General features: G+C 52.9%; 1 protein-coding gene across 3 annotated transcripts in view; it reads left to right on the forward strand.

The window, feature by feature from the left end:
* The window catches only part of LOC118018956 (tetraspanin-15), a 49,841-nt gene extending 27,941 nt beyond the window's left edge, over nt 1–21,900 (forward strand). For all 3 annotated transcript variants that reach the window (XM_035017729.1, XM_035017719.1, XM_035017723.1), the window contains 6 exons: nt 809–883; nt 10,799–10,894; nt 13,502–13,618; nt 18,743–18,790; nt 20,429–20,545; nt 21,086–21,900. In XM_035017729.1, coding sequence (XP_034873620.1) covers nt 809–883; nt 10,799–10,894; nt 13,502–13,618; nt 18,743–18,790; nt 20,429–20,545; nt 21,086–21,235 — 603 coding nt within the window. In that variant the 3' untranslated portion in view covers nt 21,236–21,900. The remainder of the gene's footprint in view (nt 1–808; nt 884–10,798; nt 10,895–13,501; nt 13,619–18,742; nt 18,791–20,428; nt 20,546–21,085) is intronic.
* Nucleotides 21,901–23,487: the final 1,587 nt, after the last annotated feature.

Here is a 23,487-nt window from a genome sequence, read left to right on the forward strand (position 1 = left end):
TCTTTGCAATAGTCACCAGCAGCCTCAGGCTAATGGTCTTTATAGCTCCGGGTTCGGGGAATCTCTCCTGGTAACCTCTGGCCCAAGTCCCAGGACTCCAATGGGCCTGCTTGGGCCAAGTGCCTGCCCTGGGGTCAACCCCACCCTTACTTTCTGTGAAGTAAGGAATGGCTCCCCAAAGCTGGGGGGGGGCTGGGTTGGCAGATTCACTCTGCACCCACATGTGTGTTTGACCTCACGTCACCCCTCAGGTGGGAAGCTCCTAAAAGCCCTTACAAGCAGGGTATTGGTGCTGGCTGAGGCTGGAAGTTGCTGGCATCAGTTTGGACAATGGCTGCCCTGTGATAAGGGACAGGGGCAGGGGTATATATCCTTCAAGCCTCAGACATCACATCATCCACTCTGGGGGGTCTGGGAAGCGCTTCGGAGGGGCTCTGCGGGCAGAGCTGGAGGTGCTACCCTAGCCTACCCATTAGGCCAGGCCTGCCTCTGGGTCAGCTGCAGTGGGGACCAGCTGTCCTCGTGGCGGGGCTGTGATGGGAGGGGGTGTTTTTCCACCCAGACTCTGCTGAGTTCCCCTGAGACGAACCTCAATAGCGATCTGGCCTGGACAGCTGAGTCACCCTTCCTGACCACTGATTGGCTTCAGAGATGGGTTTTCCCGGGGAATATCGGTCCACATCCTGTGTCCTCAAGGGAAGAAGGAGCAAAAGGCCCAGGAGCCAATAAGAGCTCCAGCAGACTTGACCTCAGAGCAAATGGTGCTTCGCTTGCCCCTCTAGGTGAATCTCTGAATTTTGTTTTTCAGTTTATGTACATCCTTGGGATTTGCCTCATAATTGAGCTCATCGGTGGCGTGGTGGCCTTGATCTTCCGGAACCAGGTGGGCCTCTGACGCAGGTGTCAGCCACATGTGTATGCTGAGCACCCACTGTGTGTGCCTTGGGCTATAAACTAGGGGTGTGCGGAGAGCAGGGTAGATAATTCCTGCGGAACGTCCATTCTGCTGGGGAGATGGGCACTGAACAAGTAGACCAGAGAACAAGAACACAGAACAGGTGACAGGTGAGTGCCTGGGGTGGATGAGGGAATGATGAAAGAATGAAAAGGAACCTACCAGGTGAGGGGCAGGGGAAACGGAGGTCCAGGCAGAGGGAACCACTGAGGCAGAAAGGAGCTTGGCAGGTCTGTGGGCCAGCATGCAGGCCACTGGGCTGAAGTGGGTGAGTGATGGGGAGGGACAGAAGGCAAAGTTGGACGGGCCACCAGGGCAGATCTCGTAGGTTTTCATAGGCCATGGTTTGGGGGCTCGGAATTTTTTCTAAAGGTAGTAGGAAGCCTTTGGAGAGTTTTGCAGGAAAGTGATGTGATCTGATTTAGTTTACTCGCTGTTGAGTGGAGAATGGACAATAGGGAGTCAGGGGGGCTGTGGAGGGGCCAGTTGGAGGCTGTTGTCTAGGAAGGAGGGGATGACATCTTGGCCCTGGAAGAGTTGGCAGAATCAGGGCCCCTTTGAGCTGGCAAGGTTCTCAGGGCTTCTAGTCTCCAATCCTTCTATTGCAGGCTATGTGCGCCTCATACCGGCTGTGTGACCTTGGGCAAGTCATTTAGCCTCTCAGATCCTCAGGCTCCCAGCGGATTATGAATCCTAGCTCACTGGGTTTTGGGTGAGGATTTGATGACAGAATGCATGTGAGGGACCCGGCGTGGTTATGGCCCCCAGTGGACCTTCGTTACCTATCAGCTCCTCTGTCCCGAAACCCGGAGAAGAGAAGTGACTTGTCCAAGGTCCCACAAAGAACCTAGTGGCTTTGTGGGGTTGACTTCCAACCCAAGGCTCTGTCATTTCTCCCATAATGTCATTCCTTTGCCTTCATCCCAGCTTTGGTGTTGGAGGTGGGACTTGGGGAGCAGAGTGAGTTTGAGTAAGTTCTCTTTGGTCTGCCGCCACCCCACCCCACCCAGACAGCTCGGTTCCTGGTGCTCTCGGACACTGCTGCTGAGCAGGTGCTTGAGGGCTGTGGCCCCATTTTCTCTCTTGTCAGAGGTTGCACCCAGGGCAGCCGTCGCTATCCCAGACACAGGGGTGTACAGAGCCCTCCAATGACCTGGTGTTTGACCCCTGCCAAACTCCTCATGGGTGCAGCTGGATCCCGGCCCGGCGGGGGGAGCAGAGGAGCCCCTTAAACTTAGGCTTGTCTACACCCCTGGAATCCAGGGGTCTTCTTCCCATTTTAGGAACTGCAGGAGAGGGGTAGAGAGATTCCCATCAAATCAATGGAGCCAGTGAGGCACAGAGAGGTTAGGAAGCCCTCCCCACAGCACACAGCAAGACAGAGTCAGCTCTTCAGTTTCAGTTCTTTTTTCCTTCCCCCCAGCTTTATAGAGGTGTAATTGACAAGTAAAATGGCAACATATTTACATGCACATGTACAATATGATGATTCGATTTACATATACATTGTGAAATGATTACCACAATCAAGTTAAATAACACATCCATCACCTCACACAGGAACTTTTCTTTTAGCGAGAATGCTCCAGATCTATTCTCAGCAAATTTCAAGTACACAATACAGTGTTATTAGCTAGAGTCACAATGCCATACAGTAGATCCTCAGAACTTATTCACCGTATAACTGTGAGTTTGTACCCTTGGCCAGCATCTCCTTATTTCCTATCCCTAGCCCCTGGTAGCCACCACTCTACTCTCTGTACGGGTTTGACTTCCTTTTTCTTTTTTAGGTTCCACATACAAGTGATACCCTGCAGTATTTGTCTTTCTCTGTCTGGCTTATTTCACTCAGCATAATGCCCTCAAGGTCCATCCTTGTTGTCACAAATGGCAGGATTTCCTTCTTTGTTTATGGCTAAATAATATTCCATTGTGTGTGTATGCAGTGGATATATATACAATATAAAAATAAAAATATATAAATATGTTAAATAAATAAGTATATTTCCTTATCCATTCATCTATCAATAGACACTTAGGTTGTTCCCATATCTTGGCTATGGTGAATAATGCTGCAGCATATCCTTTGGATATATTCCCACAAGCGGGATTACTGGTTCATATGGTATAGTTCTATTTTGAAATTTTGGAGGAACTTTCATAGTGTTTTCCATACTGGTTGTACTAATTTATATCCCCACCAACCGCGTACAAAGGTTTCCTTTTCTCCCCACTAGTATTTGTTATCTCTTGTCTTTTTGGTAATAGCCATTCAAATAGGCATTAGGTGATATCTCGTTGTGGTTTTGATTTGCATCTCCCTGATGATGAGTGATGTTGAGCATCTTTTCATGTAACTGTTGGCCATCTGGATGTCTCCTTTGGAAAAATATCTATTTAGTTCCTCTGCCCATTTTTAATCAGATCATTTGCTGTTGTCATTCAGTTATAAGGTTTCCTTATACATTTTGGATATTAACTTCTTAAAAGATATATATATGGCTTACAAATATTTTCTCATTCTGTAGGTTGCCTTTTCATTTTTTTTGTTTCTTTCCTTTGCTGTGAAGAAATTTTTTAGTGTGATGTGGTCCCACTTGTTGATTTTTGCCTTTGTTAACTGTGCTTTTGGTGTCAGATCAAAAAATCATTGCCATGACCAATGTCTGGGATTTCTCCCCCTATGCTTTAAGAGTTTTATAATTTCAGGTCTTATCTTTAAGTCTTTTATCCATTTTGAGTTGATTTTTGTGTATGATGTAAGGTAATGGTCCAATTTTTTCTTTGGGCATGTGGATATCCAGTTTTCCTAGTACCATTTAAGAGATTATCCTTTTCCCATTGTGTATTTTTGGCATTTTTATAGAAAATTAGTGGGTATGACTGGGTTTATTTCTAGGCTCTCTATCCTATTCTACTGATCTATATGTGTGGGTTTTTTGGGTCAGTACCATACTATTTTGATAACTGTAGCTTTATAATATAGTTTGAAATCAGAAAGTATGATTCCTCCAGCTTTGCTTTTTGTGCACAAGATTGCTTTAGCTTTTTGGGGTCATTTTGTGTTTCTACACAAATTTTAAGACTTTTTTTTCTATTTCAGTGAAAAAAATGCTTTTGGAATTTTGATAGGTATTGCATTAAGTCTGTAGATCACTTTGGGTAGTATGAATAGTTCAGTAATATTAAGTCTTCCAGTCCGTGAACAAGGGATATCTTTCCCTTTATTTGTGTTGGCTTCAATTTCTTTCATCAGTGTTTTGTGGTTTTCAGTATATAGCTCTTTCACTTCTTTGGTTAAACTTATCCCTAAATAATTTATTCTATCTGATGCTATTGTAAATGGGTTTGTTAATTTATTTTTTGAATAGTTCATTGTTAGTGTATAGAAATGCAACTGATTTTTGTAGGATGATTCTTGTATTCTACAACTTTACTGAATTTGTTTATTGGTTTTAACAGATTTTTGCTGGAATCTTTAAGATTTCTTTTCTTTTTCTTTTTTTTTTTTTAAAGTAGGGTCCATGCCCAGCATGGAGCCTGATGTGGGGCTTGAATTCACGACCCTGAGATCAAGACCTGAGCTGAGATCAAGAGTCTGATGCTCAGCCAACTGAACCACCCAGGCACCCCTGGGGTCTTTAAGATTTCTATATATAAGATCATGTGTACAAACAGAAAATTTTACTTCCTTTCTGATTTGGATGACTTTTATTTCTTTTTCTTGCCTAAGTTCCTTGCTCTGGCTGAGGACTTCCAGGACCAGCTGAATAGAAGTAATGAGAGTGGACACTTTTCTCTTCCTGCTCTTAAAGGAAAGGTTTCACTTTTTCACCATTGAGTATGATGTCACCTGCAGGTTTATTATGTATGGCCTTTGTTATGTTGAGGTGCATTCTTTCTATACCTGATTTGTTGAGCATTTTTGTCAGAAAAGGGTATCACATTTTGTCAAATGCTTTTTCTGCATCTATGGAAATGACCATATAATTTTTATCCTTCATTGTTATTGTGGTGTATCACACTGATTGATTTGCAGCTGTTGAACCATCCTTACATCCCAGGGGTAAATCCCACTCAATCATGGCTATGATCCTTTTAATGTGCTGTTGAATTTGGTTTGCTAATCTTTTGTTGAGGATTTTTACAGCTATGTTCATCAGAGATACTGGCCTATAATTTTCTTTTCCTGTAGTGTCTTCATCTGGCTTTGGTGTCAGAGGAGTGCTGGCCTCGTAATGATTTTGGAAGCGTTTCCTCCTCTTCAATATCTTGGAAGAATTTGAAAAAGATTAGTATTAATTGCTCCTTAAGTATTTGGTAGAATTCATCAGTGAAGCCATCTGGTCCTAGAGTTTTACTAGTTTATTAGTTCCTGACCTGTTATTGGTCTGTTCAGATTTTCTATTTCGTCATGACTCAGCTTTAGTAGGTTGTATGTTTCTAGGAATTTATCCATTTCTTTCCAGTTACCCAGTTTGGTGGTGGATAATTGTTCATAGTAGTCTTTTATGATCCTTTGTATTTCTGTGTTATCAGTTGTGATGTCTCCTCTTTCATATCTGCTTTTATTTATTGGAATTGTCTCTTTTTTTCCTAGTCTAGCTAGAGGTTGTTAGTTTTATTTATCTTTTAAAAAAATCTACTCTTAATTTTGTAGATATTTTCTATTGTCTTTCTAGTCTCTACTTCATTTATTTCTTCTCAGATTTTTGTTATTCCCTTCCCTCTACTAACTTTGGACTTAGTTCGCTCTTCTCTGTCTGCTTTCTTGAGGTGTAAAGTGAGATTTTTCATTCGAGGTCTTTCTTTTTTTTTAAGGTAGATGTTTACTGCTATAAACTTCCTTCTGAGAACTAAGCTTTTTGCTTTTGCTTTTGCTGCATCCCGAAGTTTGGTATGTTGTGTTTCCATTTTCGTTGGTCTCAAAATATTCTTTTATTTCCCTTTTTCTTTGCCGCATAGTTGTCTTTTCAATCTAGTGTCACTACTTGCTCCTCCCTTTTCCCCTTTTCTGTCTTTCAGGCCATCCTCTCTGAGCTGGAAGATCAGGGTATTGGTTCATGTCTCCGCAGCCTGAGGGGGGAGAGGTGTTTGTTCCATTTGTCCATGGGGATGCGTTTCTGTGCAGTCATTGGGCTCCCAGCCAGCCTGTGGCTTTCCAGAGGTTTTGGATTAGTGCTTTCCTAGCTAGAGCTCAGGTCCAGGTTGTGGTCAGCAGCATCGATTGTTTTAGTAAACAATCCCCTAAATGAGCAGCAGTTCTGGTTTCCAGCATGCTCTCACAAAGGCGGGCTGATTTGTCATTTTCCAGTCCCCCGTAGGTCAGTAGCGGCCATGACACCAACCACTCCTTCGTCCAGCCGGGGGTCTGAGCTCTCTTGTCCTCACAGCTGAGGATGCCATGGGCTGAGATCAGGGCTGAGAGCTTCTCATTATCTCATTATCCCCAAAGCCTGAGGATTGGATGGGGAGTCCCCTTACAGGGTCCTGTCAGGGGAGGATCTCTGTGTGTAGCCCAGGAAGGACCCTCACCATCAGGGCTCTCGGCTCTTCGGAGGCTCATCATGAGCCATGTTCTCATATGCCTGTGATACATAATTCAAAATAAATGAAAAATGAGATATAAAACTATGAATGCAGTAAGATCTCTACCATGAAAAAAAAATAGGCCTGAAAAACCTGGAAAAAAATAGAAATATTCTCATATTAACTCTTAATTCCTCTGAGAGGTGGGGCTAGGGTGATTCTTATTTTCTCCTTGATATTTTTTCCCTGGCTCCCAAATTTTCTCTTTCTTATAATCATGGGGGAAAATACCATATACAGAAAAATAATGTCCCTTCTAACTCTAATGTAAAATACGAGACTGGCCAGTGCTGAGGATGGCTGTTGACGGCAGCAGGAAGGGGCAGCGTAAGGTGGAGAGAAAAGGTGGGGAGCAATGAAGGTCAGCTGCAGGAGGAGGTGAGTCCCCAGTTCTACTTTCTCCTCACCAAGAGGAGAAGAAACATTTCTCTGAGCCGTACTATAACAGTCTGGCTCCACAGGCTACCTGTTAAATCTAAGAATCCACTCGTGGTGCCAGATGAGAACAAATTAGGCTAATGACCTCACGCCCGGTTCTCGGGAAGGGGCACAGGCCATGGCCACTGCTGGCAACAAGACATCAACAGAACACCTGGGTATAAAGACAAGACTCTCCATCCCTGACTCTGGGCGGGGTTTCCACTATCGGGCACGACCTGACGGTCAGACTCAAGTGGCTTCTCTGTTGTACAGAGTCTAGCAGCTGTGCACTGGGAAGCTGGGCACAGAGCTCCAAGGGCCCGGGCATCAGAAATGCAGTGTTCTGACCCCAGCCTGTGCGAGAAGAGCCTAGTGACCGCCACAACTGTCTGGGTCTCACCTTGACCTACCAGTACTCCAGCTTGTTCTGGGGCCTCTCTTGAGGGTGCAGGGGTGTTGGAAGAGGGCAGCACCTGCCCATGTATCCCCAGTCAGGCAGAGCCGAGCGGGAGACCCAGAGGGTGCCGGGAGGTAGCTGTATGTCTGTACCCCCAGCCCAGGCCTCTTGGCCTCTACCTTCCCTCCACTGCCAAGGCAGGTGAAGAGTGGCCTCTTTCCTGGCCTTAATCAGAGGAGGCTGGTCATACCCAACAGCAGGCCACAGAACAGCATCCGGCCTGTTTGTTTTATCACGACACCAGCACTAGCCAGTTCTGGACATGCCCCTGAAGCCAGGGGCAGGGAGAAAGGAGATGACACCGTGGCCTGCTTGACGGAGCACGTGGACACACATATATCCTGCCCACCCGGAGCAAAGTAGAGGAGATTCTGCACTGAGACCTGGCCAGACTCTCTCCCAGCTGCTGTGCTGCACTGTGGACAGCGTGTGCGACTGACAACTGGAGCCCCAAGTCCCTGCGAAGCTGAAGCAGGACCTCCTCTCCCTCTCCCCCGCCCCCACCCCGGATCAAACCTGTGACTTCCGGCCTGCTTGGTGGAAGCATCTGGCAAATGTTCCAAAGAACCTTGTAGCCCTCTCTCCTCCTTTATTCTTGCTCCCTGGGTTCTCTTCAGGCTTTGGTTGTTCGACTGAGCCTGTCTCAGTACTGGAGGTGAGAGGACGCGTCCCCACAGTCTGGGGCACTGAGGGAAGCCCAGAGATGCGGGCTCGGCCCACGTGCAAGGGAAGGAAGGACGTTCTAGGCTGAGCACCCCCTCCACATTGTGAGAACCGGGCTGGTATTGGTGTCAGCGGGGCCTCTGCAGCCTTGGGTCTCAGGGAGAGAGCCACGGAAGCGCCATCCCTGGAGGCCAGGAGGAAGGCTCCCCGGCCGCCCTTCCACTCCTCCCTCCTCCCCCTGCTCCTCAGCCTCCAGGCCCGGGGGAGGGGCTGCCATATGCCCCAACCCCTTGATGCCTCATTCACTTAAAAACACCAAGTCCCTCTGCTGGAAGCTGTGCGGCAGAGGCTTTGGAGAGCTTTAAAATTAGATTTAAAAGAAAGAACTAGAAAGGACGGTTCTTTGCAGCTTGCCTCTGGTGGTTTAAACAATGGGCTCTGAAAATCCTGTGGCCTTTGATGTTTGCTTATGCTTTGCTTAGTTTAGCCAGGCCATGTGGCCCCTGTGAGGCCATGCCAGCCTGGCGAGGAAAGGTGGTTTTCTCACCCTAGTTGGAGCTGGCCCTGCTGGTGTGAGCTGGTTTCGAGCAGGGCGGGGATGGCACTGGGGGTTTGGTCTCAGAGGGGCAGAGGATCCCTGCTGTGCCCCACAAGGCACATCCTCTGAGTGGCTCCCCCAGTCGTAGAACGTAGCTGAACATAGCTGAGCACTTCGCATTTAAATTCATGAGCTGGGCAGCCTGCTTGTCTCACTGGGGTTTCTCATCCATCCCCAGCCCCATCACGGCACCAGGACCACCTAAGTATCCTCATATCTCTGGTATATACACGCGCGCGCACATACACACACACACACACACACACGCAGGAGAGCACAAGAGCAAGCCTGATCCAAAGAGGTCCCTGAGGGAGCTGGGGCAGCTGCTGTCCATGGAGCCTGGGGCCATCTGTTCCTCCTGCCCATTCAGAGGGGCCTCCAGCGGGGCCCCCCTTCCCTGTAGGGACCCAGCTCAGCTTACCAGATGGGAGGCCTGATTTTCGCAGAGGCCTTTTTGGAGTCAGCATGTTTGGAAAGTACCCAGAGACTGAGTTGGTTTGGGGAGAAAGGTCAGAGCCGCTTACTGAAGAGGGAGGGAGAGCCTTTCCCCACCGGGCCACTGGGCATCCCCTCTGCTGACCTTTCCCGGGACCTCTTGCTCTCATCCCCTGGCCCCCCATCTCCAACCCTGGGGGAGTCCTGGCATCTCTCTGCCAGCAACCAGTGGTCAGATCGCCTCTCCAGGCTGCAGGGTGTTTGTGAGGGGTCCGAGGCTAGGGACTGGCTCTTGCTTGGGAGGCTGCTTCCACCTCAGGAGGCCTTTTGGACAAGACTTGAGGCCTCGGTTTCCCTTGGGATTAGCCATTTTTCACTGATGATGTGATGGGTATGAAGCAGTCCTGTAGGGTATATGTCTCCAGGAAAAGGAGAGAAAGATCTATAATAATACCATGGCCTACCATGTGCCTGGCCCCTTGCTAAGCACATTTGTAGCTTTAGTTTATCTAAACTCAAATCTCTCCAAGGCAGAGGTTATGTTCCCATTTGGCAGGTAAGGAAGTGGAGGCTTGGCAGCTAATTGAGGTGTCTAGGCCCGGGTGGCTGCTGGAACTGTTCTTGACCACGAGGCTTGGTGGCCCCTCTCAGCCTTGTCTCTGACCCTCAGCGCTGGTAGTTATCTCAAAGATAGGCCTGCAGGTTTGGTTCACAAGTGGGAAACCGAGGCTCAGAGACGGGAGGTAGCTATGATGGGGCCTGCAGTGGCAGGACCAGGCCTGGAACCCAGGTCCCTGTTTTCCCAGTGGCGCCCGCAGGCGCCTCCCCCGGGGATCGTCTGGTTCCAGAGCCAAGAATGCCCCCTTTGTGCCAGCTCAATCTCTGGTGATCTGCGGGCCTCCCTGTGCTGAAAGCCCTGATTGTCGCTAGGAGCGTGGGGTTGGGCAGCCCACACTCCCGCCCCCACCCCTTCCCGCTGTGGGGCCTTTTGTGCTCCTGGATTTCAGCACAACAGCCGGGCTGTTGATCCAGAAGGCCCAGCGTGACCGGGAGAGGGCGATGTGCCAGTGTTACTCCCCGTGGGGATCGTCCCCGCTCGAGCCAGGAGGTGGGCCCTGTCGTTCAGCCCAGAGCCCTGCAGCGATGAAGAGTGGCCCACTGGGGAAGTCAGGAGAGCTGATTTGCAGTCCTGGCCAGACCCCTAACCAGCCTGCTCTGTGCCCCAGGAGAGCCAGGCCCCCTCTCTGGGCCTCAGTTTCCTTACCCATAACACGAGAGCTTGGATAGCAGAGAAGGGTGGAGAGCAGGCCTGGAGGACAAAGACTCAGCTCAGGCCTGTCTTTGGGCAGTGGAAAGGGCACCAGGCCGGGACCTGGGCCAGCCGAGTCCCAGCCCGGCGTGGCTGCTTCCCCAGACAGGGTCCCATCTCCTGGGGCCTGGGCTCTCTGATCTGTATAGGAAAGGGGGTGAATCACTCCTGCTCAGACATGGCAAAGGGACACAGGCATCAGATGGGCACCGGGATGCAAAGAGGTGTGGGCAGGGAGGTGGTGCAGGCGGGGTGGGGGCTACTTGGGCTTGTGGGCTTTCTGTTCCAGTCCCGAGTTCTGGGAGCTCTTGGACTGGACTTTGAGGGGGTGGGGGGTTGTCTGTTTCTTTTGTAATGTCTCCATCTAAATAGACCATCGACTTTCTGAATGACAACATTCGAAGAGGAATCAAGAACTACTATGACGATCTGGACTTCAAAAACATCATGGACTTTGTTCAGAAGGAGGTGAGCCAGGCGCTCTGGGTCAGAGATGTGCCTGCCATGCCCTTTGCCTCTGGCTCAGGACCTTGCTCAAGAGGGCAAGGGTGGGGGCGAGAGAGCAGTGGCTTATCCATTCCCAAAGCTGGTGCTGGCCAAGCTGCGAGACAGTGACGGGGCCGTGGATGGGCACCGAGGGTGGGGGCCTGACCTTCTCAACCAGTCCTCTGCCCACATGCCTGGCCCAGAATGTCCTTACTCTCCCTCTCTTGAGTTACATAGATATCCCCCCATCAAAAAAAAAAAAAAAAAAAGAATCAGGTCAGCTATAGCTGCGAGCCTCCTTGCAGGGTCCCAGGGTACCCTTCTCCAATGGGCAAAGGTCCTCCTTCCTTGAGGTGGGAGACAGACCTCCTAGCTGCCCAGTTCAGAGACCTTTCTGCCGAGTCCCTTCAGGGGCGGGGAGCTCACTCCTGGCAAATCAGGGACAGCCCTGAGGTAGAGAGCACTCTTCCCTGATTCCACTTCCCCCTGCACTGGGGAACAGAACACGACTTCTCCTTTTCCTCTGTAACTTCTTTGTTGTTGTTGTTTTTTAAGATTTTATTTGTTTATTTGACAGAGAGAGACACAGCGAGAGCAGGAACACAAGCAGGGGGAATGGGAGAGGGAGAAGCAGGCTTCCCGCGGAGCAGGGAGCCCGATGCGGGGCTCAATCCCAGGACCCTGGGATCATGACCTGAGCCGAAGGCAGACGCTTAACGACTGAGCCACCCAGGCGCCCCTATAACCCTTCTTTGAATGCAATGATAATCTTTTGGGGATACTGCCCCTTCCCCCCAAGGTCCACCCACGTCTGCTGGCGTTATAATAAAAGCAGTGGCAGCCAGCACTGCCCTTGGTGGCTTCTGCACATCAGTCTCACTTAGTTCTGAGCCTCAGGTTCTCATCGGCAGCAGGGGAGTGTGGGTGGCCCCTTCCTCTTGCCTGTGGCGAGTACTGCCGCCATGTTCTCCTCGGCGAGACTCAGCCCTGGCAGCTTCCTGGGACATGGTCTAGGGGGCTTCAGCGGGCCTGGTTCCCGGGGCTGGCCCTCAGCGAGAACCAGATCTCCCCGCGCCCACCGCCACCCGCGGTGGCCACTCCCTTGGCTCAGGCCTTCGCTGTAGTCACAACAGGTGCAGCCTCCGGGAGGCCCCTCTGCCAGGGGTGTGTCGGCCAGCTCCGGCCGTCGGGTGAAGTGTGATGTTTTTATTGGAACCAGCGTTCCCCTGGCTTGGGGGTTTCATTTCTCCCAGGCTGAGTGCTTCATGCACGGCCTGACTTTGTAATCCTCAGCTCAGCTGTGCAAAGCCAGCATGACTCTTCCTGCTTGGCACATGAGGATCTGAGGCCCTGAGAGGCTGGTCAACTTGCCCAAAGTCACACAGCTAGGAATGGTAGTATGAGGATTTGAACTCTAGTCTCTTGGACTCTTGAACTCAAAGCAAATGCCCTTTGAGCGGCACCCTGGGGAGGCACTGCCAGGTCCTGAGAGCTGACAGCCGGAAGGCCTCTGTGGGGACTCTGGAAGGGTGTCTGCTTTGTGTTTTTGCAGGGACCTCTGACCCTGTCAGTCCCCTAGTTAACCTTCCGGGCACTCGCCATCACTCCGAGTATGATCCCGCCCCCTACTTACTCTGGCTAACCAGGCTTTGCATGGTGTGGCCTAGGCCGGCCTCTGCACCTCGTCCCTCCCCTCTTGCTCGCCCTGCTCCGGACACACGGGCCTCCGTACCTGCGACCCACCTACACCTCACTCATCCTGCACGGGGCCTACGCACTGTTGACTGGCTTTTTCCTGCTGTTCATGTTTCAGATTAAATGTCATCTCTTCAGAGGGGCCTCTCCTGACCTCCCAACGTACAGCTGCCCCCTCCAACCCCCTTCTCCTCTTTTTCCACGCCCCTGGCACACAACGCCACCCCACTGACCTTCCCACGTAGTGGTGACTCCCTGTCTCCCCAACGGAGCCTGTCCCTGTCCCCTGCGGCTGTGTGGCTTTGGTTCACCCTTGTCACGCGGGTGTGAGCCACCCCGCCTGGCACACGTCAGCCCCTCAGGGGAATCACTACTTCCCTGGGCGCCGGCACCAGTGTAGGGGGAGATGCGGGGAGCAGCTAAGCTAAGGGGAAAATGAGGCCGCCTTGCCACCCCTTGGGTCCTGAGCCCGTGGCAGGACGTGAGGTGTGTGTGCCCCGTGCTAAGGGCTGACAGGCAGAGCTGGGTGACTGTGGCTTAGGGGCCACTGGGCTGTGGGGGTGGCCCATAGAATCCTAGTCTCTGGGACCTTTAAGGGTCGAGCAGCTGCCCTGGGACGTGAAGATGGGGACGTCAAGGAAGGACTTTCCCTCCAGTATCTAGTCCCCCACACCTCCCCCAGCGGTAACCCTCCAAGAGGCTGCCCAGCCTTGGCTTGCACCCCTCTCCAGTGATGGGGTGCTCCCTACCTCCCAATAACCACAGCCTCCAGTGCCCCCCTCCCAGGTGACCCGATCAGAAACCACCAGGTCTCCCGGCGGGGCCCCTTCCTGGCGGGGCACTTGGGGCCTCGGCGGTGACGGCAGCCCCCTTCCCTGCTTGTTTTCCTCCCAGTTCAAGTGCTGTGGCGGGGAAGACTACCGGGATTGGAGCAAAAACCAGTATCACGACTGCAGTGCCCCCGGGCCGCTGGCCTGTGGGGTGCCCTACACCTGCTGCATCAGAAACACGGTACCCACCCCGGCCTGGCACCCGCCTCTCGTCTTTCAGGAAAGGGGGCGGGCAGGAGGTGGTGGTCATTGCCAAGGCGTCCCGGGTCTCCAGGGCCACCGGAAGGGGTACGTCTGGGGGTGGGGGGCGGGGAAGCTCGTCTCTGCTGGTAGTGGTCCTTACCAGCTATCGAACACTTGCCCCGTGCGGGCCTGTTCGAGGCTCTCTAGTTGCGGTAACTCATTTAGCTCTTTCCACAGCGCCGTGGGGTCGGTCCTGTTATTTTACCCACTGCACAGATGAAGAAGTTGGGGCACCAAAGCATTAGGTGCCTGCCTTGCCCAGGGTTGGCGGGGCTGGAATGAAATGCAGGCCGCCATCATGGGAACTGTGCTCTGGACTCCTACAGGGAGGCGCGGAGAGGGGTCCAGGCCAGGGGGGCCTCGTGGGGCGGCCGGCTCTGCAGCCTTCGCTGGGGGGCACCTGGGAACGGGTGTGGTGATGTAAATGCCAGCCACGGCCTCCCCCCGGCAGGACCCCCACTCAGTGCTGTCACCTCCATGGCCACTTGGGAGGCTCACCACTTACAAACTGGGGGCTTCGTCAGTCCTCTGTGTTTGACTAATGTGTCCAAAAAATGCCTGGTTTCTGGACTGGAATGAGGTGGCGCACTTGGCAATTACTCATACCCTGAATAGTCATGGAAAATTTCTTTTCGAACATCTCTACCATTCTGCGCCCACTCCTGGATTCTGTAAACCAAGCAGTTGTCGATGGGGGGGGCTACCCCAAAAGTCAGGGAGCCAGTGCCAAGTGCACCAGCCTTAAAAAAGCCTGGGCCAGGAGGGAAGGTTTGTTTGGAAATTTTAGCTGCCATTTTAGGGTAGCTTTCTGGGAAGGGGGAGTGCTGGGGAAGAGCCCGGCGTTTTCAGAGAAGCCCGTGGGGGGTGATCCTGAACTTCATCACCCAAGGCAGTGGCACCTGAGTGTCCTAGGCAAGCCGTCCAGGTCAAGGCCTACATGTATTCATTCACTCAACAGATATTTGTTGAGGACCTACTATGTGCTAGATGTGATTTTGGGTTCTGGGGGGTACAGAAAACACACAGAGAACTCTCTGTCTGCGTGGAACTGACATTCTAGTCAGGAAGACTGACAAGATAGAAAGTGACAGATGCATATCGAAGGCAGTAAATGCTCAGGAGGAAAAGCAGGGGCGTGGAGGATTGCAACTTCAGGTACTTAGAAGGGAGGTTCTCAGTAAAACCCTGAAGGAAGTGAAGGGGTAGGCCATGTATATCTGGGGGATGGGCATTCCTGGCAAAGAGAACAGCAAGTGCAAAGGCCCTGAGGTAGGAATTGCCCTGGTGTGTTTGAGAAACAGCACAGAGACCAATGTGGCTGGAGCAGAGTGAGTGTGGGGGAGAATAGTAGCAGATTAAGTCAGGGAGGTCCCGGGTACCCTGAAGGCCATGGTCAGGACTTTGGTATTCCCATGAGTGACGAGGAGTCAAATGAAGGGCTTTGGTAGCTGACTGGCAGACCTGACTTAGGCTTTTCCAGGGTCACTCTAACTGCTGTGGCAGGGGGTGGGGGTGGCGGCAGAGGTGGACTTAAGGAGTCTGGTTAGGAGCTAGCGCAGCGGCCCGTGTCAGGTCAGGCTGTCAGGGAAGCAGGCTCTGAGATTCTGGTTAGCGAGCAAGATCTGCAGGAGGAGTCAGCCAGCTGGGTATCCAGGACAGCCTGTGGTGTAGTTCCAGACTGGGTCCAACAGCCTGAGAACCAGGAGAATAATGGTGCCATTCCTGTCTGAAGGCTAGCAGGCTCAAAAGCCAGGAAGGGCCAGTGCTTCAGCTCAGGTCTGCAGTTAGGCGGGCAGGTAGAATTCCCTGTTCCTTGGGGGAGAGGCAGCCCTATTGTTCTAGTCAGGCCTTCAACTGATTGGATGAGGCCCAACCACAGTAGGGAGAGTAATCTGCCTTACTCAGTCTACTGATTTAAATGTTAATCTCATTGAAAGATACCCTCCCAGAAACACCCAGAATAATGTTTGATTGAGTATCTGGGCACCCCAAGGCCCAGCTAAGTTGACACATAAAATAATAACCACATGTGACAATCACCGCAAGGGACTGACAGCTAAGGCTCCTCCTGATTGTGCTCCCACGGTCGCAGGGCTTCTGGAAAGCTCCTCCCGGCGTCCACCACACCAGCTGGGAGAAGACAGAGGCTTAGTGGAGGTGGAAAAGCTTGGTCCGATTCTGGCTTTGTTTTCCATATAAGCCAACAGGATTTGCTGACAGATCAGATGTGGGAGATGAGGGAAAGAGAAATCAAGGAGGACTCCCAGGTTTTGGCCCGAGTCATAAGAAAAGACGGGGCTGCCATTGCCTGAGAGGGGAGGACAGCAGAGAGGCAAGTCTGCGGAGCCTGTGTGATTTTTCAGCAGGGAGGTCAAAGAGGCACTTGGATACAGGGGGCTGGAGTTTGGGGGAGAAGTCCAGGCCGGGAGTATAAACACGGATGCCCCCTGCAGAGAAGTGGACCGTGAAGTCGGCATCTGCATGGGAACACCGAGGTGGGTTATCTCTGGTCCCCCACTACAAAACCACCGTCGGTTCTCCTTGTGTCTCCCACCATGATTTTGTCTAAATAGAAAAGAGGGTGTTTCCTGTCTTCATAGAATCTGTGTATGAACTTGTGTATGAATCTATTTATTGTCACTATTTCATTTAGCCACAGATCTGAATGAACACACAGAAAATACATAGAAGAAAAAAAGGAAATTTTTAAAAATCAGAAACTAGAGCCTTGTGCTTGGTGCTTTAGAGCCTCCTGGCAGCCAGAGGAAAAGGGGAGACGTGGCCTGTTACACTGTGACCGTTCAACAGAAGAAGGCCAACCAGTGCCTCAGGGAAAGTCACTTTCCCCCCTTGCTCTCAGCTTTAAAGGGAATGTCTTCTACCCTGCCTCCTACAGAGGATTTGAAGGAACAGAGTTCATACAGGCTTGTGAAATTTGGTTACACTGATGTCCCCAAGATTTGTCAGTGGGGAGGGCAGTTTGCCGCTCCATTAAATGGCCTCCGAGAGCTGTGCCTGTTGAGCTCTTGTGTCCAATTTGTATAGCTCTCCACTCTCTCATTTTTGGCTACCCTTTGGGGGCCTATCCCTCCAGGCCTCTCTCTTCACCTTCCCACTCGCTTCTCAGACCTTATAACCCAGCTCATCAGTCCTGGGCCAGAGTGAGAGGAAGCACCCGTGAAGAACCCTTGTGAACTTTGCTGTGTCGTCTTTGGGCTGCTCAGGAGTCCCCTTCCTGACCTTGACCCTGTGCCAGATGGAAGAGACCGCAGAGCAACTCTTGGGGCCTGTGAACCTTCAGCAGAGCCTCTGGAGAATATCGGTTCTGTGGGCAAACCCAGACAGGATTTACCTTTGGAAAGACCACAGAGGCAGCCCAGAGCTCCTTGGAGGGGGCTCTCCTGGCAGGGGAGGCGAGTCCGGAGGAGGGGTCTGGGCCTGAGGGCAGGGCCCTGCCTCCAGGGCTGGAAGCACAGTGCCAAGTGGCTGTTCTTGTCACCTTCTCTACCATATCATTTACTTACTTACTGTGTTCATTGCGTGTCTCCCTTTCTAGAATATAAGTTCCACGAAGGCAAAGACTTTCCTTGGTTCTTCTACTTCCCCAACATCTGGGGCAGTGATTGGTACATAACGGGTGCCCAGTTAATATTTGTTCAGTGAATGAATGAAAGAACAGACATGTAGGGTAGAAAACACCGTTCCCCTCATTCTATCGTGCACCTGCTTCCCGGGCCTGACCCTCTCCGTGAGGGTCGTGTGCACAGCCTAGAAGAGCCACAAAAGCTGAGCGACGTTAAGTGGATGCTAGATGGATTTGGGACTGAGGGCACCTGGGGTACAGTCTAGACTGAGGGAGGTTATTTTGCCCGCAAATCAGGTCCTGATATTTGAGAGGAGGCCTGAGGTGCAACCCAGTCTTGTGGAAGGAGAGCAGACAGCCTTCCTTGCCTTCCTGGGGCTGGGATCCTGTCCAAAGTCACTCCAGCCAGCGCCCCTGGGTTCTTCCATGTGTCCAGCCCCGAGATAAGCCCCTGATGGGTATATCTCACTTTATGTTCAAAACAGCCCCATGACATGGGGTCACTGAGCACCACTGCTTTATGGAAGAGACCGAGGAACCTATGCATTCATTCATTCATGCATGCATGCATTCAACAAATACTTTTCCAGGGCTCCCATGTTCCGTCCCATGACAGCACATCTAAGACTGGCCACAGAGCCCCTGGCGAGCAGAGCAGGATCCGGACCAGCCACGTGCTGCCAGAGGCTGTGCTGGGTGGCACCTGCGTGGCTGCCGGCACCCGGGGCCCCCTGGCCCCACACCGCGGCTTCCAGTCACATGGATGGGGCCAGGGCCTCTTGCTTCCTCTCACTTTGCAGGAGGAGGAGGAGACCGCCCGGGGGCGAGGGTGCAAGCCCCCGCCTGCCCTCTGACTTAGGTCTGCTGGGAAGGGATGGGATGGCGCCCGGGGCCGACCATGGCTCTCCCCGCGCCTGGGGGGATCGGCAGCCCAGAGCTCCTGAGAGCAGCTCCCTTCCCGGGCTGGCACTTGCGTCGCCCTTCGGCCGGGTGGATGGCAGTCTGCAGGGGCAGGGACGTGTGGTTGGAGGTCCCGGCCCGGTCCTCAGGTAAAGTGCAGCTGGCCAGGGCCTGGCTGTGGTCTGGGGTTTTCCGTGGTCAGAGCAAGCGGAGACCGACCTCCGAGACCGTCCACCCTGTCAGCAGAGCTGTGGCCCTGGGGCGGCTGCGGCAGGGGAGCCCGGGAAGGCACGCTTTTCTGGGGGCTCCTGGGCTGCTGCTGGTGGAGGGCTCCTCCCACCCAAACCTCACAGAACCAGCCTTCCCGTCGGTCCTCCTGGGCACTTCTTGGGTGGGGTGGGGGAGGGAGGGAGGTTAAGATGCAGACCCCAGCCAGACTGCCCGGGTGGGAGTCTCAGCTCCATCCATATGGACGGTGCTACTCTGTGCCTCAATGCTTCGGTCAGGGAAAAGGGGAGAATAACAGTCCTTCACGGTAAGCGCAATGGACGTGACAGCTAACACACGTTTCTGTTTCAGACGGAAGTGGTCAACACCATGTGCGGCTACAGAACCATTGACAAGGAGGTAATGCTTTTGCAATCTTTTTCCTTGAGAAAGGTTGCTCTTCCTGTCCCATCCCCAGAGTGATGGGAAGGGTTCCTGGCGGGGGTGGGTGGGTGGGTGGGGGCTCCTGGCTCGGAACAGGAGTCGGGGACTGCCAGGGTTTTCCACCTGTGCCCAGACACGGAAGGACTCAGGGAGCCAAGAACCCCCCAGGCCGGGAGAGCCTGCCTGCTTGTGTTTGCTGAGCACCTACTGTGGGCTTGTCCGTGGGAGGCCACCGAGCCCTTGCCCTTACCCCCCACGCCCGCATGCCCGTGTGCCCAGCCATGCCCAGCACCAGCCTGCCTTGCAACTCCGCTGGGCTAAGAGTGACACTGGGGTGGTGCTGAGAAGGGAGCCAAAAATCATGACAACTTGAGATGCCTGTGAGTGGTGGTTCTCAAAGTGAGGTCCCTGGACCAGTAGGGACAGCAGCCCTGGGAACTTGTTAGAAACGCACATTTAGAAACGCAGGTGCTTCTGACACACATTTCAGTTGGAGAGCGATGGACTAGCAGAGGTTCTCAAGCCATCAGACCCAATAGCCAGGTTTTATAATAATCATCTGACAATGGCTTAGCTAGTACGTCAAAATGAAATTCACAGATAACATAATCTACCTACACGCCTAATTTCAGAACAAGTGCCGGATCTGAGATAATAGGAGAACTAGAACAACTTACAATCAGATAGCATATTTCACATGCAAATGTTCAGGCATTAGATACAACAGGAGACACAACAAAGCAGTCAGGTGTTTGCCCCCCAGAGCAGCTGACACGTTGGGGTGGGGGGGCGGAGCTGTGCTGGCGACGTGAATCCCGTGGGCATTATTTTTGCCGTGGACGTGGTCTTTAAAAATGGTGGACAATTCTTGATAAAATTCCAAACAAAATGCAATATAATCATTCTGGAATTTACATCTTTAATTTAGTAGTATTTCTGCAAAATTACATACAGTATATATATGTGTGCGTGTGTGCGCGCTGTGTATCTGCACATAGCAAAACCACACAGAAAACATTTTGGTGTTTTTTTTTGTTTTTTTAAAGATTTTATTTATTTGACAGAGAGAGACAGCGAGAGCAGGAACACAAGCAGGGGGAGTGGGAGAGGGAGAAGCAGGCTTCCCGCCGAGCAGGGAGCCCGATGCAGGGCTCGATCCCAGGACCCTGGGATCACGACCTGAGCCGAAGGCAGACCCTTGACAACTGAGCCACCCAGGCGCCCCAACATTTTGGTTTTTATGAGTCCCGGGAGTTGGCCTTTTGGTTTGGGTGATTCTGGCTGGATTTTCAGCCGTCTAGATGCCCCGGGGGACTTCTGAGAGGCAGGTAGACAGGGTAGTTGTTTGTGGAGTAGGATTGCCTTTAGCTCTGCAGCCCCTCAGTCCCCAAACCCCACTGCTGTGACAACCAGAAGTGCCACCACAATGTCCTCAGTGCTCTCTAGGGAACACTACTGCCCACAGAGACCCAAGGTCTAGAGCCACCTGCTCTGATTGTATGTGAGAAACTGAGGCTCAGAGAGGATGAGGACTTGCCTGGACCTCAAGTGAGCAGCAGAGTTGGGGCTGGGGCTCTGCCAGGCGAGGGGTCAGCCAGGCTCCTCCCTGTGCAGCGCCTCAGTGTGCAGGATGTCATCTATGTGCGGGGCTGCACCAACGCTGTGCTCATCTGGTTCACGGACAACTACACCATCATGGCGGGCCTCCTGCTGGGCATCCTGCTCCCCCAGGTGGGCTGTCCCCCACCCCCAGCCCCGGCCCCGTCTCCCAGGGAAGGGAGCTGGAAGTGGAATGGTGGGCAAGGTGTCGGTTCAGAGAGTGTGGCTTGGTGATTACAGAGGGCAGAAAAGGTACAAAAGGGGTGGGGTGAAGAAGGCTCTCGTACCATCAATCTGGGCTCACCCTTGGAGGGCTGGAGGGCCGGAAGGAGAGGGCAAATGGCAAGAACCTTGCTTATAAAGTTCTTCCAAGTGCTTCACAGGCACAGCCGTCTGCAATCCTGTGAGGTAGATACTATTATCATGCCCATTTTACAGAGGAGGAAACTGAGGCTTGGCAAGGTTAAGTGACTTGCCCGAGGTCCCCTCGATAGTGAACAGCATGGCTGGGCTGGAGACAGGAGTCCCAGAATGGAGGGGCCCCTGCTGATGGGGCACAGAGAGGGTCTCTGGGATTTCCTGAGGGGTAGTGAAGGGCCCGGGCTGGGGGCTGCCAGAGAGAGCCACCCAGATCCCCAGCAGGCTCTCACCCACCCTGCCCTTGCTCCTCAGTTCCTGGGGGTGCTGCTGACATTCCTGTACATCACCCGGGTGGAGGACATCATCATGGAGCACTCTGTCACTGATGGACTCTTGGGGCCCGGCGCCAAGCCCAGCGTGGAGGCGGCAGGCACAGGATGCTGCATGTGCTACCCCAATTAGCGCCCCCGTCTGGACCGTGCCGGGAGCGCACCGCTCAGACCACAGCACGGGGGGCTGGACAGGACTGTGGATCCTCTCCCCACACTTGGCACTGACCAAAACCCTGGCTGTGTTTGCTCCGGTGGCCTGTTCAGGCCTCCCTCGGCCACCGTCCCTCTGGGGAGCGGAGCCCTTCCCCAGCTCTGGGGTCCTGTGCCTGCCCACCCTCCTCAGCGTGGGGAACAAGGGCGCCCCTTCTCCAGGCCCGGGCCGCCGCGGAAGGGGGTGCTCAGCGCTCAGCTCAGGGCCCGTTTCATTTCTGGCAATGCCATGGCCTGTGGTGTTTATGCCCCTTTGAGGACAATTTTGTAGTAATTCGTAAGCGAGGACGGAGGAGACCGTGTGTGCCGTGTGGGGGCGGGGATGTGGCCCCCAGGGCCCCGGAGTCCCTCAGCCACGCCCCAGAGGCCAGATTGGGCTCATATCACAGCCTCAAGGGACCTTGAGCCTTCCCCAAGGCTGCTGCTTTGCTGACCCCATTTTCTACGTGATTTTGTAACATTCATTTTGTACACAGTTAACAGGAGTTTCTGACTAATCAAAGCTGGGTGTTTCCCCACACACCCCACTCTTGCCTTTCCAAGCCAGGTTATTAATCAAACAATAAAGATGTGATTTTTTTTTTTACATTTTGTATGTGTGTGTGTGTGTGTGTTTCATTTGTGCTCTTTGGGTCAGGAGGGGCTGGGGAAGTCCGCTGCTTGGGCCGGGAAGCCCCTGATTGGTGGAAGGATTGAAGGGGGCTCCCTGGGGCCAAGATCTGGGATGGCTTGGGACCCTGCGGCCCAGGAGGATGGGCAGCTGGCGGAGGCTGCCCGCTCCGGGTTTGGAATGGCCTCTCCCATTCTTTGGTGTTGCTTTTGACAGAAATGGCTTTTCCCAGTTGTGCTTGTGGGCTGGGCCTGGAGCCTCCCCTGCCTGTCCTTGCTGCTAGGGATTCACCTGTGGGAAATCTCTGGAGGAGGCAGAGATGGCCACACCTATTTTACACACTGGGAAACTGAGGCAAAGCCACCAATGGCAAGAGGCTCCTCCTCCAGAAAGTGAGGCAGATGGGAACTAGGAAAGTCAGGGGGCTGGGAAGGAGCTGTGCCCACAAACTCACCTGCAGCTTTGGAACCTGAGAGGCTCTATCTTCCAACACTAACAGCGGGTGTTCCTGGTTCTGGGGACGGGGAGGAAGAATGCTCAACGCCCAGCAAAGGTTGGTGCCCATCGCCCCCTGCTGGAGAGGGCAGGACCTGCATGGGTCAGCCCACCCAAGCCTTCCTGCCCCAAGACTTGGGTTCCAGATTTCTGATGAGGTTCTGAGTAGTCAGAGCAATAGAAATAAACAGCACGAGCCCCCAGACCTGAAGAACCTAGTCTGAGGGTGTTAGGGAGCTGCCCATCACATCTAGAAGCTAAGTGGTCGGATGCTTGGTCGGCGGTGTGTAGGGGCCTGAGTTGTCTGATGGGTGTGGGAAAGGGCAGGAGAGGGGTTTGTCAAAGCACAGACTAATGTAACAACAGCAAACACATCCGAGAGCGACCTCTGTGTCGGGAGCTCGTGTAAACATCTCACAGCTACCAGCTCCTTTAAGTCTCACAACCGTGTGGGGTATCACTCTTGTTATGTCCGTTTTATTGATGGAGAGACTGAGGCATGTTAAGTGACTTGCCCAAAGCACCTGGCTGGCAGGTGACAAAGCCACGATAGGAACCCAGGTGGAATCTCCCCAGTCCCTCTGTCGCCTGGTGTGGACACAGGCAGGCTACTGGGCGTGCAAAGCCCCGATGGCGGCTACTGCAGATGTCCCTGTGCATGGAGTGGCCACTGCGGCTGCTGCTGGGAACTCGGCCTGGACCCTGTTTCGACCTGTGCACGCAAGGCCAGGTGGCACTCTGTGTCTGGCCGGTGGCCTCCTGGCTGGCTGGCTCTAGCTAATTCTCTGGGGATTCTCTCTGGGTGCAGAATGGGGGGCAGGTGCTTTGGGGGCAGCAAGATGGCAGAAGCACGGAACAGCTTTGGGACGGCACTGAGTGTGTTTATCCGAAGTCATATGATCCTGTAACCTGAACGCCTCTGGTCACCTTGTCCTCCCTCTTTCCGCCACCTTGTGCAGACACCCCTCTACCCGACACTGCTGCTGACATGGGGCAGGGGTCATGGGTAGGTGGTCACAGATGGTTGAGCTCCAGCCGACATTTTGCTCTTTTTCTTCCAAACCTCA

The sequence above is a fragment of the Mirounga leonina genome, unplaced genomic scaffold (assembly GCF_011800145.1).
Source record: "Mirounga leonina isolate KUSES-001 unplaced genomic scaffold, KU_Mleo_1.0 Mir_107, whole genome shotgun sequence".
NCBI classification, from domain to species: domain Eukaryota; kingdom Metazoa; phylum Chordata; class Mammalia; order Carnivora; family Phocidae; genus Mirounga; species Mirounga leonina.